The sequence below is a fragment of the Diceros bicornis genome, chromosome 28 (assembly GCF_020826845.1).
Source record: "Diceros bicornis minor isolate mBicDic1 chromosome 28, mDicBic1.mat.cur, whole genome shotgun sequence".
NCBI lineage: Eukaryota > Metazoa > Chordata > Mammalia > Perissodactyla > Rhinocerotidae > Diceros > Diceros bicornis.
In genome coordinates this window covers 33292240-33304753 of record NC_080767.1, presented here as the reverse complement: position 1 = coordinate 33304753, position 12514 = coordinate 33292240, and the positions used below count along the sequence as shown (strand labels likewise).

Below are 12514 nucleotides of genomic sequence, written 5' to 3'. Positions count from 1 at the left end.
GGCTGAGAAGCTAGCAGCCCTTACAAGGAAATATAGGCCTAACAATCATAACAATAATAAAATATTAATGCCTGCTGAGAAAAACGGTTTGGCTGTTCCTCAATAAGTTAAACACAGAATTACCACATGACCCAATCATTCTACTCTTAGTTATATACCCCCAAAATTGAGAACAAGTATTCAAAGACTTGTACATGAATGTTCACAGCATGATTCACAATAGCCACAAGGTGGAACCAACCCAAATGTCCATCAGCTGATGAATGGATAAATATGGGTATATGTGGTATACCCATACAATGGAATATTATTCAGCCATCAAAAGAAATGAAGTACTGGGGCCGGCCCCGTGGCTTAGCGGTTAAGTGAGTGCGCTCCGCTACTGGCAGCCCGGGTTCGGATCCCGGGTGCGCACCAACGCAACGCTTCTCCGGCCATGCTGAGGCCACGTCCCACATACAGCAACTAGAAGGATGTGCAGCTATGACATACAACTATCTACTGGGGCTTTGGGGGAAAAATAAATAAATAAAATTATTTAAAAAAAAATAAAGTACTGACACACGTTACAATGTAGATGAACCTTGAAAACATTGTGCTAAATGAAAGAAGCCAGACACAAAAGGCCTCATGTTATATGATTCCATTTATAGTAATATCCAGAATAGGCAAATCTATAGAGACAGAAAGCAGATTAGTGGATGCCAGGGTTTAGAGGGAGGGGGAAATGGGGAGCAACTGCTTAATGGGTAGGGGGCTTCCTTTTGCAGTGATGAAAATGTTCTGGAATTAGGTAGTGGTGATGGTTGCACAACATTGTGAATGTACTCAATGCCACTGAATTGTACACTTTGGTTAAAATGGTAAATCTTATGTTATGTGTATTTTACCACAATAGTAAAAAAAAAAAAAAATATGGAGACCTTTTATTGAGCACTTACTACATCCCAGGTTTCACATGCATCACACTCTTTAATAATACCTGTGTATGGGGAGGGGGTATTGTTACCTCCACAGTCCTTACGTGCCCTCCAAGGCCTGTGTGAGCTGACACCCTCCCTTCGACCCCTCCTCTGGTCACCGTTTCCTTCCTTGGGCTCACTCCACTCCAGCCTCAAGGCCTTTGCAGATGAGGTGCTCTTATTCTGAAACTCTTATCCTGCTTATTCCCTTGGTTCATTCCCTTACATTACTTACACATCACCTCCTCCAAGAAGCTTCCCTGACCACCCACCTCCCATTACTCTGTGTCCTCTTAGCTAGCGGTTCATTTTTCTTGATTGCACCTATTACCATCTCAAGCATTATATCCGTGTTTACTTCTTTTTTGTCTCCCTTCTCTACTGAAGGTACCATGAGAGGCAGGCACCCTGTCCAGTTCCCTCCTGTATCCCCAAAACAGTGCCTGCCTGGCCCCTGGCAGGTGATGGATAAATGAGCCTGCGTTTTGCAGACATGCTAGAGCACAGGGCGAGGAGAATGGTGTCCAGAGCCTGGGTTAGGAGCTGTGAGGCTGTGGACAACTCAATCCTTCTGTGCCTCTGTTTCCTCATTTGTAAAATGGTCTCCTGCCTCGTGGGGTTGTTGTGCAGATTAAATGAGTTAAAGAACAGGGCCTAGCGCATAGTGAGTGTGTCTTAAGTGCGAGCTGTTATTAAACAGATAAAGAAACAGAGGTGAAGTCACATGTCCAAGGTGACATAGCTCTGATGTGTAAGATCCAGCTTTGGACCTGACTCCAGATTGAAATCACTGCTCTATGCTGCTTCTCCTACAGCCCTGTTCCCCCACACTCTGGGTGACTTCAAACAGGTTACATAACCTCTCTGAGCCTCGGACTGTCAGTGGTACAATGGATGACTCTCCTAACCCAGCCTCCTGGTGGTGAGGATCAAATGTGATAAGATGACCTCTATTTAGTGGTTTCCCTCCCTCTCCCCGTATTCCTTCAATCCCACCCTGGGATACCACATACCCAGAGTCCAGGTGTGGTCACTGGAGGCAGCAGGACTCTATGCCCCCAGGAGTCAGCCCAGTGAGATCAGTGGCAGGTGCCAGCCTCAGTCACTGCCTCCAGCCTCCTTGTCCTGACACTGGCTGGGCTCTGGGAGCCCCAAATGGCCACTCCCCTAGCTGGCTCAGCCAGCCCACCCTGGGCGCCAGGCTCTTGGGACACAGCTATTCATGGCTCAATCAACAAACACCCCCCGCCTCATAGCTACTCAGCTCTCACCAAAGCCACCAGGACCCAAGTGAGTTCATGGCTCCCTTGGGCTTTCTGCCAAGCCCATCACCCGTGAGAGTCCCAGGGCCCTCTGGGGAAGGGCTGTAGGCACTCCATTTCAGCTCTGAGTCCTCAGACACCTGTTTGAGCCCCTGGCTTCTACCAGACCCCGGATTTTAGCTGGAGATGCAGAAGAAATAAATCGAGGTACATTCTCGACCTTTTCAACCACAGGAGAAACTGGCATAGCGAGCTCTGAGAGCACAGAGGACACCCATGAAGACTGCTTGGAGGAGGGCACCCCTGGGGGACATCTTTAAGGAGGAGAAGAGCACTCTAGGGAGAGCAAATCAGACATGTAAAGACAAGGAAGGGCCTGCACTTTGGGGGCCTGGAGGAGGGTCACTCTGGCTGGTGTTTGCAGGGAGCCGGAGGGGCAGGAGGTAAGGCTGGGGGGACCAGAGCCCAGCTCCGGGAGGTCCCTGAAAGCTGGGTGAGGATCTTGGCTTCCTCCTGAAAACACTGGGGAGTCATGGAAGGGTTTTAAGCAGGGGAGAGCCAGGATCAGATCTGCATTGTGGGAAGCTCACTTAGGCTGCTTTGTGGACAGACAGTGGATGGAGGAGGCCAGCCTGGGGCACAGAGCCCAGGGAGGAGACATTTATTGAGAACTCACTGTGTGGGGCAGTGGTTAGGAACACAGCCATGATCCACCTACAGCTGTGTGCTCTTGGGTAGATTACTTAACCTCTCTGTGCCTCAGTTTCCTCACCTGTAAAATGAGGGCACTACTAGTGCCTACCCAACAAAGGACTGTGTGAGGACTGAGAGATGGAATACCAGGAGTCTGCTCAGTCCGGTGCCAGGAGCACACACAGTAGTCTGTATATTGTAGCTGTTATTATTACCACCAATCATCCTAAAAGGGGGTTGTTTATATCCATTTGTTTCTCCACGTGAGTGCACTGTAGATATTCTTAGCAGTGTCCCACCGATGAGGAAACTGAGCCCTGGAGCCATCAGATGACTTGTTCAAGGGGACTAGAGCCCAGGGTGGGTGGACTTCCAGCTCCAGGGGATGAGGAGGGTGGGGATGGGGATGGCTGTGGGTGGAAGCTTTGTCTGGTCCCTCTGTGGGGCAGTTCTCCCCTGCCGGGAACGCTGACAGCCAGCCTCGGGGTCCTGCACATTCCTTAGATCACAGCCAGTGCCCCATGCCGGCCTTTCTTCCAGACTCCCAGGCCCCCTTCCCGGGTCTGCAGGGGACCCCTAGCCAACACCCCCCCCCCAACTTGCCCAGGTGGGGCTAAGAGCCTGGGGGGTGGTTGTGGGTGTGTTCTGTGTGGCCAGGCCAGGGAGGCCTCCTCCTCGGGCCCCACCCACAATCCCCAGCAGCAGCCTCCGCATACGACTGCAACATTCCTTCCCTCCTTAGATGAGGTGCTATGTCCTGTTGGGGGCAGCCAAGGCCCTGACATGGCCAGGAGTCGGAAGAGGGCCTCTGCTCACAGCCCCAGCTGCTGGGAGCCCAGGCAGGGCCCTACCTCCTGTGATGACTCCGTCCGGTGGTGCTTGATTGGAGGCAGCAGAATGCCGTGGTGGGGAGCCAGCCCAGGCTCAAATCTCAGCTCACATCCCCTCCCTGCATGGCCTTGACCCCTCTGAGCCTCAGTTTCCTCCTCTGTAAAATGGGGAGGATAACAGGCTTGTCCTGAGGCTGAAATGAGTCAATGCATGCAGAGTACCTGGCACAGAATAACTACTCTCTAAGTGTACTTGCCTTTAAAGTCGCTGCCAACAACCCTCTCGCACATTTGCACGTCATTTTCAACCTTTATTTGCTCTCACCACAAACCCATCTTAGAGAGGAGAAATCTGAGCATCAGAGAAGACTAGCAGCGTGACTCCAAAATTTGGTTTATATGCTGTTCCTCCCATGACCGCCCATAGTCACCAGGCAAGCGCTTCTCCACCAGCAGCTGAGCTGGGATAGAGACGGGGCCCTGGGTTGGGCCATGGGACATGGGGCTCCCACTGGGCCTGCCCCAACCTGCCCTTGGCATGAGTGCTGGAGTTGCTGCCAAGCAGGAAAGTCCCTGCCTTAGCCCCCCACCTCTCCCTGCAGCCTTGCTCAGCACACTGCTGCCAAAGCCCCCAGAAGTGTGGGCGGTTTGTGCTTAAAAAGGTCCTTAAGTATTTGCAAGGAAATCCCACAAAGAGATGTGAGAGGGTGTACTTGAGATTTTTCTGAAGAGTGATGGATAAATCTGGCCAGAAAGGGGAGGGGGGGTTCAAGCTGGGAAATGTTCTAGCAACGGAACAGGTTCAAATTGTGTCCCCTTGAGGTTGAGTCCCTCCTCTTCCCTCATGGCCAGCCCAGACTCACCGAGAGGCAGTTTCCACATCCTCCTGCAGGCAAAGACCACCCCTAGAGCCCACTCCCAGCTGGACACTGCCCCCGGGATGCCCACAGGCCTCCCAAACTTAATCCATCCAAAACTGGACCCAGCATCTTCTCCCAAACCTGTGTCTACCTACCCTATCAACCCAGGTCTCTGAGCCTCCTTCTTGCTCTGGACAACTCATCAGTCACGTTGTTCTGATTCTTCATCCTAAATATCTCCCATGTCTGTCCCTTGCTCTCTACTCCATGGCCGCAGCCTGAGTTCAGCCACATTAACTGCTACCTGGATGATACAGCAGCCTCCTCTCTGCCAGATTAATCTTCCAAAAGCTCCTCTTTGATGATCTGTTACTCGCTTGCTCCACAAACCTCCATGAGTCCTCAACTGAAGGACGTGCCTCAAATTTACCTGGATGCACTTGGAAAATGCAGATGCCCTGGCCTTACTCCACACTGCTCGACTCCCACTTTCTCAGGCTCCCAGGCCCTTTGGATGCTCACTGAAGGCGGAGAATTCTGGAACCCCAGGATTCTCTGAACTCCTCAAGCTCTCTCTCTAAGATATTTGAGCGGCCTCAACCTGACTCTTTTGACCCTTAGTATTAAAGTCTGTCAAATGGGGAGGTAGCACTGAGGTCTGAGTGTTGGCAGGAGGATCGTGTAAGATCCTGAATGTAAGTGCTGGGCACGGGGCTTGCCACACAGGATGCTCCTCAGGGCTTTATCCTGGGTGCCCCAGCCAAATGGGGCAAGACCGTCCCTGCAGAGAGATTGTGTGGGGCCTGGCCCCCACTTTGTGTGCAGAAGGAGGCCTCCATCACTGTGTAGCCCTTACTGCTCGGGAGCCTGTTTCCAATTACACCCACAGGCGGAAACTCCCCTAGCGGAGGAGCAGTAACACCTAACCCCCTGGGACCCGCCTGGCACACCACCCCTGCTTGCTCCAGCCTCTCCTGCTCCCCTGGCCAGCTCCCACAGGTCTGGGCCTTCCCTCTGTCCTTGGGCCCCAGGCCAGCGGCAGGGCTGACCAAAGATCCCCTTCTCATGCTGGATGCACAGAGGAAGTGAGGCGCCAGCAGCCCTTTCACAGATGGGGAAACTGAGGTAGAGATGGGGAACTCTTAGCCACATTCCAAGGACACACAGCCATAAGCAGGTTCCCAGAGGTCTCTGGTGCCATGCCTGAGTGGTTACCTGTCTGTCCATCCCAACCTCCACACTGGGCAGCCCCTCCAAAATGCCCGGGAAGCCGTGAATTCCCTCTCCTGCTCCCATGCTGGACACAGCACTTCCTTAGATGGAAACTCCAAATCCTGTTTCAGAGAGACCTTGCTATAAACACGAAAACACGCTGAGCGAGGAGCTGGCTGAGATCACAGAATTCTGCGGTGAGTACTGGGGTTGAGCTGCCCCTGTACCCCAAAAAGTACTGGGCAGGAGGGGAGCCTGGACCTCCCAAGAGCAGGAAGCCTGAGGAGAGGCCAACCAAACCCTTTAGGGCCCTAGATAGACTTCAAGTCCCAGGCTGGCCCTCCTAAGGGCTCCCCCCTAGAAAACAGGACAGACTTGGAGAGGAAGGAGGATTGTTATGGGGGAGGGAGAGGGTGATAATGAAAACAGCTCTCTCTACTGAGCCAGCAGGAGTCTGGCTGTGCTGAGGAATGCGGAGTAAATTCACCCATCACTTGATTTTTATTTTTCCCAGCTGGCTGAAATGGTGTGGGGTGGGAGGTGTCTGGGGGAAGGCTGTGCTGGGTCCCCCAGCTGCTTCGTCCTCCAAACTTGAGGATGCTCCTCCTCACCCCACAGCCCCAGCTTGCCCTGGAACAACTAAACACACACACACACCCCCAACCTAGCAAGTGTTTGGCTGACTCACTACATAAACAGAGTGTTGGCTTTTCTTTGTCTTTGCTTTGTTTTGAATGCGAGCCCTCCCCCACCAGCTCTATAGCCCTCTGCATGGCTCAGGGGATGCCCAAGACCAAACATTCCTCACAGCCAGAGAGATGAGAGGTGGCAAAATACTGATCAGGTTACATGGGGGTTTTTGCATACTTGTTCCCCTACCTGAGCCAGGTCAGGGAATCCTAGAAGGCCCTATATAGAAGGGAAGTTGGGGAGATATTCATTTTTCAGATGGGGGAATTTAGGCCCAAAGACAGGCAGTGACTGGCCCAAGGTCACACAGCCAAAGAACAACAAAGGGCCAGAACCTAGGCCAGCTGCCTCTCTATACACCCTAGTTTGCCCATCTGTAAAATGGGAATGATCCTCATTCCCTCCTTGTCTTTGGAGCACATGGGCAGGACTGCAGCTCACTTGTTTTCATACCCTGAGCTGAATCTTCAGGCTGAGAATCTGCCGGTGCCCACTGCTCATAAACTTACCGCGTGGCTAGTGGCTTCTGCCCATTACCTGCCTGTGGACAGGGCAGCCTCATCTACCCGGGAAAGAGGCTGGAGAGACATCAAGAGAAGTCACTCCTTGGTTCTCATGCTCTGTGAGCAGGGCCCTCCCTCCCTCCTGCCCCTCACTCACCCCCAGACCCATCCTCATCCTCACTGGGTCAATTCCAGAACACCCTCAAGGGATCCCTGCTCTGACTGACCCTAAGTGCTTGCTCTCCCTCCATTCTGGATCTCACCCCCTTTTGGGTGTCCCTATGGTAAGATTTCATAATCACAGTATCATTTATTGGGCACCTACTAGGTGCCAGGTGAGGTACTAAGCATTTTACAGGCATAATCTCACTAATCTAGGGCTCATCGACTGCAGGGAGTGGGAACTATTATTACCCCAGATTTACAAGTGAGGAAATGGAGGCTCAGAGAGGTAAGGGCCCAAGGTCACGGAGCTGAGAGGTACAGGTGGGATTTGAACCCAAGTCTGCTTGACACCAGAGCAGATCCTTTTAGCCACCACTGAGAACAGCTCAGGTCACTTCTGGAGACACGGGGTGCTCCAGAGGGTGCATCAGATTCCTGGCAGGAGCGCCAGAGGTCAGGCAAGTGGACATTGTGGGTCCCCAACATGGCCTGAAAGCCTTGGCCCAGGGCCTGCTGAAAACCTGGGAGTCGCTGGGGAGCAGTTACCCAGGAGTCTGCCCCCACGTGGGTCAGCCTCCCTTGGAGGCTCTGAGCCAGATCTCCAGGCTGCCCGTGTCCAGCGCTCCCGGGAATCCCTTTTCTAGGCTGGGGACTGCATCTTCGGCCCCCTCTCCCTGGCCCTGGGTTTCAGTGCTGACCTCCTCCCCACACTGGACTGGGTCGCAGCGCTCCTTCCTGAGGCCCCGGGTCCCAAGCACCCCTACCATCTCCAGCGCTTCTTCCCCTACGCGCTCCTCTCCCGGGGTCCTTGCCCCAGCGGCGTCGGTGCTAAGCCGAAGATCCGATCTCCGGTCCTCGGCTCCCGGCCCCTGACACCCTCCTTGGCCCGCACCCCCAGCCACAGCGCCCCCTCGCGCCCGGCTCCCCGCCGAGCTGCGCCCGGGAGGGCGGGCGGCGCGTACCTTACTGTCGGCGCGCACCGGGCCGGCGCGCAGCAGCAGCAGCGGCAGCAGGAGCAGGGGAAGGGGCAGGGGCCGGGGCCGGGGCGGGAGGGCGGCCGCGGCCATGGCGGGGCGGGCACGGCGGGCACGGCGGGCACGGACAGCTGGGCGCGGACGCCGGGAAGCGCGCAGCACTGCGAGCTAGGCGCCGCCGCCAGCTCTGCCCGCGCGGCGCGCCCCCTGCCCGCCCGCCGCCGCTCCCCTCCCCGCGCCCCCTCCCGCGCCCAGGGGCGGAGCTAGGGTGGGAGCGCCCCGCCCCGCCCGGCCCGCTCTCCGCCCGGCCTCTTAGCCCTCGCGCGGCTCGCCAAAGGGCATCCCTGCAAGGACACAAAAAAGGGGCTTGTTCGGAGCCCGCAGGAGCGGCGAGGGCAGTAGGAGGACCGAGGTCCTGTTCTGTGAGACGTGGGACCTCAGGCGTGTCTCTTCACCTCTTGGAGCCTCAGTTTCCCCGCCTGTAACATAGGGAAAGAGTGCTTTCTTTTTGGAGTGGTTGTAAGGTTCGAAGGAGTGATGTTTCCGGGGCAGGAGAACATTTGAGCTCTCCAGACCCCGCGACGCCGCCAGCTCTACCCTTTTCACGGCTCAGACCCCTCTCTCCTGCGTGTTCAATTTCTTCCTCCCTCCAAGATCCCTCGTCAACCCCCAACTGAACTCCGGTAGCCTCTACCTTTTAAACATCCTCCCTACCCCCCTCCTCAGGACGGAGCCCCTCATTTCTCTGCTTCCTACGCAGCAAAACTGTCCCACGGAGCCCTCCGGGGGCGCCTCTCCTCAGTTTCCCTGCCCACCCCCTCACTCCAGGGGTCTTCCGTCTCACCATGGAAATGCCTTGTTGCGGTCCTGGTGACCTCCTCTAACCGAACCCAAAGCGGCACCTCTCTACCCTCCCTGCTCTTGAGCACGCCTTCTTCTCCGGCCCTCTCACGGTCTCTTTCTGATTTTCCCTGGTATTTCACCCCGGGCTCCTTCTGCGTACCTCTGGGCACCCTGGGGGTCAGAACCCCCTTCTCTTCCCTCTTCCCTCTTCGCCTGCCTCTGTAGGTGACCCCTCCCCGGAGTGCAAGACAGCTCCACACGCGTGTGCATTTACCTGGCCTTGTAAACTTCAACTGCTCAAAAAGAACACTCGTTTGTGCCCCAAATGTTGCTACCCTCCACTCCTACCCCTCCCCTACTCACCAGCACTTCCCCTCATGCTGCCTCCCCTCTTCATTTTCTTCACAGAGTTGGTCACCCTGTGAAACTCTTTCTAGTTGGTGTGTGTGTGTTTCCCTATGTCGTTCATGCCTTCCCTTGTGGGAGAGAAATAAAGCCACCAGTGCACATAATTTGTCCCCAGCAGCTAGCTCAGTGGTCTGAAAGTGTAGTCCCCCGCGGGACTAGCAGCCTCAGCATCCCCGGGGAACTTGTTAGAAATGCAAATTCTTGGTCCCCACCCCAGACCTAAGGAAACAGAAACTCCAGGGGTGGGTCCCGTTTTAACAAGCTCCAGAGGATTTAAAGTTTGAGAACCACTGGACTGGTACAAGGTCTGGGGCTCCATAACTCTCACCTGAATTAAAGAATCACACGCAGTAAGTGTTCAGTGCAAATTAGCTTATTTCATAACTGGAGACCTCCTGGAGAGGCGTCAAAACTAGGGCTAGATTAGTGTAAAAAATAAATATGGTATGTGTTCTTACGTGCAGAGGCTGTCTGTGGATGGACACGCAATAAATCCGTATGGTGGTTATCGCTAAGCAGGGGAACCCGCTGTTGGGAATCAGAGTAAGGAGAAAGGTTTCCTTTCATTGAATACTTTTTTGCATCCTGGGGATTTTGTAATGTGTGTTCCATCTATTCAAATAATAGACAAAATATACTTAAAACAAACAGAACCTGGTGGGGGTTCCCTTTCCCAGCCCTTTCTCCGCATGCAGCCTGGCTCTGGCTCTGGCTAGGCCCTGGAAGAGCAAGGCTGCCATCACCAGAGAACTCTGCTCCCTGCTGGCTGATCCCCCACATGGCTCCATGGTCTCCTCTGGCTTCCTCCTTTTTACCTTGCTCTTCTGCCCTCTCTCTCCCTCAGTGGGCTGCAGTCACAACCAATTCTCTCAGTTCCATCTTGGCCTCAGGACGTTTGCACATGCTATTCCTTCCCTGAAACTCTCTCCCTCCACCCAATCCGACTCACTCCTACTCACCATTCCCATCTTATTTCAATGCTCCTTATCCCAGACAGCCTCCCTTGATCACCACCCCCAACCAAAACGAGCCCTGTCACACATTCCCATAGCACCAGGAACTTCTGGGTGTGTTCTCAGTTGCAGCACTGCTGTGCAGTTGTGGGTCTGTGTGACTATTTGATTTGATTAGTGTCTGTCTCCCCCACTGCAGGGCAAGGCCCCCAGGATGGGGCTCACTCCTGCCTATTCTTAGCTGTATCCCTGTCTCGTCCTGTTTCTCTGTCTGCCTCAGGCCTCAGGACCACTCCCCCGCAGATCCCTCTTTATCCTTAGACAGTACTTTCCTTTCCAGCTCTTCTGTCATGAGTCCTGCTGGTGGTCGAGTTTTTTTCATCTGTCGTACTGAGCCTGTTTCCTCATTTGTAAATTGGGGGGAAGGTACTGATGTCTCAGGATTGTTGGGGGACACTGGCGGGAAAAGACCCCATAGGAGGTGCTGGACACGTAGCAGGTGCCTACCTCACAGGACCCTATACACTTAGGACAGCGGCTGGCGTCTCAGAACACAGTCGTTTCCCTTACCTTTCTCCGTTTTGTGGTAGTTGACTCTTCCCAAGAAGCATTTTCAGAAGACAGGTAACTGGAAATTAGGACCACTCTTTAAATAACATTGGTAACAAGTCCCATTCATTAGGCCAGACCTTATATTAATTGCTTTGCATGCATCCTCTTATTTAATTCCCATAACAATCCTGTGCGGGAGCAACGATCATTAGCCCTCCCTCCTTAGAAACCAGGAATTGAGGCTCAGAGGGAACACACCCAAGGTCACAGTTATTAAGTAGAAAAGTCATTCTGTTTCATTCATTCATTCAGATCTGTTTCATTTATTCCTTCACCCACTCAGCAGTTATTTAGTGAGTGTCTGCTGTGTTCAGGCCCTGTGCTCAGCAGCTGGGGTTCTAATGAGGAGAGTGAGAATAAAGGGGTTTGACTAGTTAGGGAGACCTAGGAAGGCTTCTGGAGGAAGTGACAACAGAGCTGGTCTGAAGGATGAGGAGTTGTTTCCAAGGGCTGAGCGTTTGGCTGAACCCTTCTGCCCATCTTTGAGGGTGAACTTAGAATCTCAGTCCTCCACCGAAACCCCAGGACTGTGGGAGGTTTCTGCAGTGCCATTTCCCCTGATTGGACCTCCGAGGAAGGGGAACTCACTGCCTCCAGAGGCCTGTGATAGAAGTTCTGGGCCTAGGAAGGCAACATGGTCCTGATACATTTGAGAACCCAGAGCGGAGGGTATGGCTCAGAGGACCCTTCTTCTCTGCCCTCCCCCGACCACCCAACACATACACTAAGGGCTCTCCTCCTTTTCTGGGGCTGGGGAACAGAAGTGGGGAAGCAATCGCAGAGAGATCATTTCTCCAAGTCCACAGAGAGCTCAACAGAGCCATAAGAGAATACGGAGGGGATCTAGATGTCCCCCGGTGGGAGGTATTAAGGACGGTGTCCTTGAGGAGACATTTGAACAGGATCTTGAAAGATGAACAGGAATTTAGGAGTGAGGTGGGTGACGCCCAGCAGCATTCCAGCGTGAAGGAGCCGAGTGTTCCGGTTCAGGTGTCTGAGCGACTAGGTTTGAAATCCCCATCACTGCTGGGTGACATCATCAGTGTATGACAGGGACAATATTGGAGCTACTTCTAGAGCAAGTGTGAGGTTTAGACAACATGGTGTTAATGTACATCTCTCAGAACAGTGGCCGGCACAGATTAAGGGTGCAATACAGGTTAACCAATGTTGGTAAGGAACCGCCCAGTGCAGGGAAGCGTTGCAAAACCTCCTGCGTAGCAGGTGAGGGAAGGTATGTGATGAGAAATATGGGTAGGGGTCAAACCAGGCAGGGATGCGAATGCCACGATGAGGACTTAAAAAAAATTAAGCAGAGAATGACACAGACGAGCCAGCGGATTGGTGGGGCGGGGTAGGAAGGAATGGGCACAGTGAGGAAGCTGCGGCTTAACCCAACAGAGTAGAGGCGGGCAAAGCACCAGTGTTCTTGTTCTTTGTCTTCAAGCAGGCCAGGTAGGGCTTAGTTAGACCCTGGCAGCCGCGTTGAGTCCTTCCCCGAGAGGGTCGCGGAAGGCGGACGCCCGGGCAGGCCCAGAGGCTGGTGG

At 53.9% G+C, this 12514-nt stretch overlaps 1 protein-coding gene across 2 annotated transcripts in view; it reads right to left on the bottom strand.

Annotated features, from left to right (window-relative positions):
• OLFML2A (olfactomedin like 2A) overlaps window positions 1-8263 on the bottom strand; it is a 28576-nt gene extending 20313 nt beyond the window's left edge. The window contains exon 1 of one of the 2 annotated variants that reach the window (XM_058524016.1): window positions 8140-8263. In XM_058524016.1, coding sequence (XP_058379999.1) covers window positions 8140-8244 — 105 coding nt within the window. In that variant the 5' untranslated portion in view covers window positions 8245-8263. Of the gene's footprint in view, window positions 1-7941; window positions 8008-8139 lie in introns of those variants that run through there. The other variant, XM_058524017.1, reaches the window with a different exon arrangement.
• Between the last annotated feature and the right edge of the window lie 4251 nt (window positions 8264-12514).